General features: G+C 43.3%; 1 protein-coding gene across 1 annotated transcript; it reads left to right on the top strand.

Annotated features, from left to right (window-relative positions):
- The first annotated feature begins 3,783 nt into the window (after positions 1-3,783).
- marcksl1b (MARCKS-like 1b) lies at positions 3,784-6,645 on the top strand. Its single transcript, XM_042295108.1, has 2 exons — positions 3,784-4,054; positions 5,238-6,645. Exons 1-2 carry the CDS (start codon positions 3,974-3,976, stop codon positions 5,766-5,768), a joined length of 612 nt encoding a protein of 203 aa, XP_042151042.1. The 5' UTR covers positions 3,784-3,973; the 3' UTR covers positions 5,769-6,645.
- Positions 6,646-6,940: the final 295 nt, after the last annotated feature.

The raw sequence follows: 6,940 nt of genomic DNA, 5'->3' as shown, positions 1-6,940 counted from the left end.
ACCATGTCCATCACAATGTCCATCACAATGTCCATCACCATGTCCAATACCATGTCCATTACCATGTCCATTACCATGTCCATCACCATGACCATCACCATGTCCATTCCTTTCACTTGTGGAATGCCAGATCATCTAAAGAGCACAGTTTTCTTCATATCTCTCTCTCTTCTCTCATATATCTCTCTCTCTTCCCTCATCTCTCTCTCTTCTCTTCCCTCACATCTCTCTCTCTCTTCTCTTCCCTCATATCTCTCTCTCTTTCCTCATATCTCTCTCCCCTCATATCTCTCTCTTCTCTTCCCTCATATCTCTCTCTCTTTCCTCATATCTCTCTCCCCTCATATCTCTCTCTTCTCTTCCCTCATATCTCTCTCTCTTTCCTCATATCTCTCTCCCCTCATATCTCTCTCTTCTCTTCCCTCATATCTCTCTCTCTTTCCTCATATCTCTCTCCCCTCATATCTCTCTCTTCTCTTCCCTCATATCTCTCTCTCTTTCCTCATATCTCTCTCCCCTCATATCTCTCTCTTCTCTTCCCTCATATCTCTCTCTCTTTCCTCATATCTCTCTCCCCTCATATCTCTCTCTTCTCTTCCCTCATATCTCTCTCTCTTTCCTCATATCTCTCTCCCCTCATATCTCTCTCTTCTCTTCCCTCATATCTCTCTCTCTTTCCTCATATCTCTCTCCCCTCATATCTCTCTCTTCTCTTCCCTCATATCTCTCTCTCTTCTCTTCCCTCATATCTCTCTCTCTTTCCTCATATCTCTCTCCCCTCATATCTCTCTCTTCTCTTCCCTCACATCTCCTCTCTTCTCTTCCATCACATCTCCCTCATCTCTCTCTCTCTCTCTCTTCCCTCACATCTCAGTATTCTCTTCCCTCTTATCTCTCTCTCTTCCCTCACATCTCTCTCTCTTCTCTTCCCTCACATCTCTCTCTCTCTCTCTCTCTTCCCTCACATCTCAGTATTCTCTTCCCTCTTATATCTTTCTCTTCCCTCACATCTCTCTCTCTTCTCTTCCCTCACATCTCTCTCTCTTCTCTTCCTCATATCTCTTTCTCACTCTTCCCCACATCTCTCTCTCTCTTCCCCACATCTCTCTCTCTTCTTCCCTCACATCTCTCTCTTCTCTTCCATCACATCTCTCTCTCTTCTCTTCCATCACATCTCCCTCACATCTCTCTCTCTCTCTCTTCCCTCACATCTCTCTCTCTTCCCTCACATCTCTCTCTCTTCCCTCACATCTCTCTCTCTTCTCTTCCTCATATATCTTTCTCTTCCCTCACATCTCTCTCTCTTCCCTCACATCTCTCTCTCTTCCGTCACATCTCTCTCTCTTCTCTTCCCTCATATATCTTTCTCTTCACTCACATCTCTATCTCTTCTCTTTCCTCACATCTCTCTCTCTCTTCTCTTCCCTCATATATCTTTCTCTTCCCTCACATCTCTCTGCTGGGCGGCAGGGTAGCCTAGTGGTTAGAGTGTTGGACTAGTAACCGGAAGGTTGCAAGTTCCAATCCCCGAGCTGACAATCTGTCGTTCTGCCCCTGAACAGGCAGTTAACCCACTGTTCCTAGGCCGTCATTGAAAATAAGAATTTGTTCTAAACTGACTTGCCTAGTTAAATAAAGGAAAAAAAATGAATTATCTTCCCTCACATCTCTGTCTCTCTCTTCTCTTCCCTCATATCTGTCTCTCTCTTCTCTTCCCTCATGTACCTCTTTTTCTTCTCACCCTTTTCATTTCCCACTTTATTTATATACTGTATCTCTCTCATCCCCCATCTATCTATCTTCTTCTCCTCTACCACACTTTTCCATCTCTCTCCATTTCTCTCTTTCTCTCCATCTCCCTCCCTCTCTCTCTTTCTCTCCATCTCCCTCTCTCTCTCTCTCTGTCTCCCTCCTCGCTCTCTCTCTCTCTCCCTCCCTCCCTATCTTCCTCCCTCTCTCTCTTTCTCCCTATTTCTCCCTCTCTCCCCTCTCTCTGGATTCCAACACAATCTGTTCCTGACACTAACAGACAAACATCACTGGATTTCTCTCTCTCTCTCTCTCTCTCTCTCTCTCTCTCTCTCTCTCTCTCTCTCTCTCTCTCTCTCTCTCTCTCTCTCTCTCTCTCTCTCTCTCTCTCTCTCTCTCTCTCTCTCTCTCTCTCTCTCTCTCTCTCTCTCTCTCTCTCTCTCTCTCTCTCTCTCTCTCTCTCTCTCTCTCTCTCTCTCTCTCTCTCTCTCTCTCTCTCTCTCTCTCTCTCTCTCTCTCTCTCTCTCTCTCTCTCTCTCTCTCTAATATAATGTAATGTAATGTATGCTTGTCTGTGGAGGATCCCATTTCTGTGCCTTCCACCCCCTGACATACACTGTGGTCCCATGACAAAGCTGCCCTTTCACATACACACAAACACACACACACACATAAAAAGACTGGGTCTGACACAGTGATGACAATATTATGTCCCGTGATGCCAATCCTCTTCATCACCATCATCATCACCACCACACAAAACACCTCCGCAGAGAAGCGAGCTACACAAGGTACAGGAACAGAGAGACATCTGCAGTTTCATTTCCAATATTACAGGTAGTTATTACTAGTTACTAATGGAAATCAGAGTTCTCCTTCTCCTCCTCTCCTCTCCTCTCCTTTCAAACCTCACCTGGCACACATACAGCGCACCAGCTATCAATATTTAACCCCTGGCTCAGCCCATTCTCTGAAACAAATGTGAGAAATTACTAATTTGCAGTAGGGACCTGGCATGCCACTCATTCTACAGCCAGACTGTGGAGACTTTATGTCATGGGGGGGGTGTGTCTAAGCTACCTCTCTGCTCTTCTTATCCTCTCTTCAGAATGAGTCTTGCATGAAAAATGCTGCCATAATGTAAACTAACCCACTGTCTATAGGTGAGACGACCAGGAGCAGGGATTGAATCACGTACCACGTACTCCTTAGGCTGCCACATCAGGCAGGGGGGTGTCTGATGGATTACACAGGTCCATGTTAATCAGCAAATAGATATTGATATGGTTGTGCTTTCCATTGAATACCTATGTGACATCAGCACTACAATTGAATTCGGTGCTATTAGTAAAAAAATGTGCATTAATCATGTGATCTTATATACGTATATACGTTGTCTAAACAGCTGTAGAGTGTATGTTTGTGTGGATAAACGGTTGGAATGTGCTTGATGGTCACGTTGACATGTTGTTGTTGTTGTTGTTAACAAAGCTGAGGGTAACAAACAAACCTCGTGAGATGTCACGGTAGTCAAGTCGTTCGATCTATTCGGCAAAGTGGCAAGACATTTAACGACTGGTTCAAAAATAAATGCGTGCGACTAAAACTTACTTTGACACTTTTCTACACAACACTTTAAACTGGTTTCATGGTTAAAATGGTTAGTATTATCGAGTTAAACTTTCCAACATTAACAATTATCGCCATTCAGTAGCTCAAGCCTGTCCAATTGCGGAATATGATGAGGGAGAGAGTGTGTTGTGTTGGTTGTCACTATTTACCACAAACACAAAGTCAAAATGTATGAAAACAAAAAATAGCTTTTGGTCTTAATTTAAGGTTAGAAATAACGTTAGCAGTGTGGTTAGGGTTAATGTCAGGGTTAGGTGACTTTGTGGCTGTGGTAACTAGAGTGGAGACCAGAATGTCTTCTGAAAAGAGCGGAGAAAACTCCTAAACTGCTGCTGATTGGATATCTAGTCGTGTGACCACGCCTGTGGGCGGTACCTTGGTCAGTCTTCAAACTCTGCGTTCAACCAGAGTCGAATCTAGTGGGTATATTTCTACTGGAGTGAGAGGTTCAACTCCGGAGAAAACGCCAAGGAAACTAGGCAAGGACCAATAATTTTGTCATTGGATCCATACTACTGCCCGAGAGCTGGATTACATTGAGACAAACATTTAGTTGTTGGTTTAATTCTCTTTGAAAAAACACCGAATAACGATGGGTTCCCAAGCGTCCAAGGGAGGGGTAGCTGTGGAGGCGAATGCTGCGGATGCCGCCACCGTCAAACCGAATGGACAGGTATGTAAAAACCGCGCTCTCATCCCCGGACCACACGGTTCACCGTTCACCGAACTCACTCAAAGTATCTTTCAAAAAAACAAGGATGTTGTGTTTTTATTATTAACTTGCAATTCATTTGAAGGTGAGGTTTGTCTGTTTAGATATTTTTTGGGGGGTGGGTGGGGGGTTTGTAAATGTGCATCTTGGTTCAGTCAGAGTGATAAATAAGGGCACAAGTTGGTTGACTTGCTAAACTAACATGGTGTCCAGTGATGAATAACTACAGACACTTCATCCAGACGCGGGAGGATCAAATCCAAAAACATGTATTGCTGCTAATGCCACGATCTGCTGTTTGGAAATATACATTCATATATATATTTTATTAAACACAACAAGTTAGATAGCTAATGAGGTATTTATGTTTTGGAGCGAGAACAGGGACCACCGGTGTATTAGCTTGCTAATCCAGGTCTCAGATAGCCGTAATAGCTAACTCGTGTGCGTTCCCTTCCCAAACCCCTATATCTGATACAGTTTCATATCAACATGAGGAGCAGGGGGTTTGGGAAGGCAAGGGTGCACGTAGGCAAGCTACCCCTCATGCATAAGATATGAGAGAGCCAATTGGTGAATTATGGATTGAAAAGGAGGGTTTCAAGCAGTTTAATTTATGCAGCCCCCTCGGAACCGGCGAGTCTAGACACGTCTCGATCAGTGACTTGTAAACGTTATTTTATAGATAAACATACACAATCGACCATAAAAATCGCATTTTCACCTCACAAAATTACAGTACAATCAGTATTTTGTCAATGGATCATCGGGTTCATTGGCAGTAATTACTACAATTTTTTCATTTTCATCGATTTGGTTCAAGTCTTTGTTGAGAGAGAGATGCCTCGGTCTGTGTGGTGTCTAGTGGGACCACATGTTAGGTCTGCGTGTCACTGTCGCCGCCTGTCGTTCCCTGGTTGCACTACAAGGCGTCGCCTTTTGAGCGACATCCTGGCGTATTGATGAGCACGACGTTTCGAAACATCGTTATAAATCTAAATGTTCTGATTGTTGTTTTTTGTTGTTGTTGTTTACAGTGTAAACTTCTTATGTAAATTGCATTTTATTTATTGATTGAATTGTATATATATATTTTTTCGAACCATATATCTTATTTGGTTCCTTAAATCTTTCCCTCTTCTAGGAGAACGGTCATGTCAAGTCCAATGGGGATGCCACAGACACGGCCGCTCCAAATGGTTCTGCCGACGCCAAGGAGCCTGAAGCGGGTGCTGGAGGGGATGCCATCGAGCCAGCGCCTGATGGTGAGGCCGCCAAACCAGAAGGTGAGGCCGCTGCCAAGGATATCTCCAAGAAGAAGAAGAATTTCTTCCTGAAGAAATCTTTCAACTTCAAGGGCCTGAAACTGAAGAAGACCAAGAAGGAGGAGGTGAAGGAGGAAGAGGAGGCGGCCGCTTCCGCCGAGGAGAAACCTGCAGAGAACGGAGCCGCTGCGGCTACGGAGGAGAAGAAAGCAGAGGAGGGGGAGGAGGAGGTTGTGGCGGCTACTGCAGAAGCCCCTAAGGCCGAGGAGGCGCAGGCTAAAGCAGAGGAGGCACCTAAGGAGGAGGAGGTAAAGGAGGCGGCTGCACCTGCCCCAGAGCCCACCAAACCAACAGAGGAGACCAACTCGACCCCCGCGGCAGTAGCCCCCTCCCAACAGAATGCAGAGTGATTGTATCTTTACCGACAACAAAGGACTGTGTGAACTGTTTTTCAAGAGAGAGAGAGAGAAAATAGTTATAAATATATATTTCTATATATATGTCTATATGTATACATATGTATGGATATATGTATATGTAAATATATACACATTTATGTGAGACTCCATTGTGTCACTTTTGTCATGGTAACAAGATGACAGACTAGATTCACTAGTTCACTTCCCTGGTTACGGCGAGACAGGGTCAAACCCGGTGGTATTATGTGCTGGTTGCTATGGGAACAATGGGATTTATTGGACCGCAAAGTGGAACACAGTTCTGGAGTCGAGTTGACCCGTCTTTTCCCTAAAACACCCGACTCCAAAAAAAAAGAAGATGTGTCCACGTGTAGGAATGAACAGGACAGGACACCAACCACCACATGAAATGACTATTCATCCATTTTTAGAAAAACAACAGGAAGATGAAATCAGAAATTGAAAAAAAAAGTAAAGAGAGACTTGCCAACTTTCTACATTCCTATATTTTCACCCCAAATTTGAAGTATTTTGTGGTGTACCTTTTAGAAAACCATTTTAAAGATTCAGAGACGCTGTGTTTTTGTTTGTTTTTTAAAAGAAGAAACATAACGAGCAACTTTAGATTTTTATCTTAGTGGGGTTAAAAAAAAAATATTAAAATACACGCTTGAGTTTGATATGTTCAGTGTTGCAGTTTTAAAGGAAGCTAGAGTTGTTCATCTGTCTGGTGTGTGTAAGCCTGACTCTACTTTAATGTCTCTGTAAATACATTGGGACTCATACTGTTCTTTATTTTGCTAATGTTGACAGATGTTATGGTTTTATTGTAAAGTTGACAATGGTGAATAAATGTTGGTTACCAATACCTTTTTTGTACGGAGATGGTTTTTATTTTTAGGTGGGAACGATGATTAGTATTACAATGAGCTGGCTGAGGAAAACAACTTACCTGTTTTATAGTGGTATAGAAACATTCCTCTAGCTACAAGGTGCTTTCCAATTCTAACTAATCAATACGTTTAGGAATGTGATTCTTATAAGAGCACATTGGTGTGTTTCAGACTTGTCATAGTCTACAATCCAAATACTATTGTCCAGCAGAGAGAGAACCTCACATTCTTGAAAAACCTGACCAATTACATGTGTCATCAATCACACAG

This window comes from Oncorhynchus tshawytscha, linkage group LG13 (assembly GCF_018296145.1).
Source record: "Oncorhynchus tshawytscha isolate Ot180627B linkage group LG13, Otsh_v2.0, whole genome shotgun sequence".
NCBI classification, from domain to species: Eukaryota; Metazoa; Chordata; class Actinopteri; order Salmoniformes; family Salmonidae; genus Oncorhynchus; species Oncorhynchus tshawytscha.
This window is presented reverse-complemented; position numbering and strand designations above follow the sequence as displayed.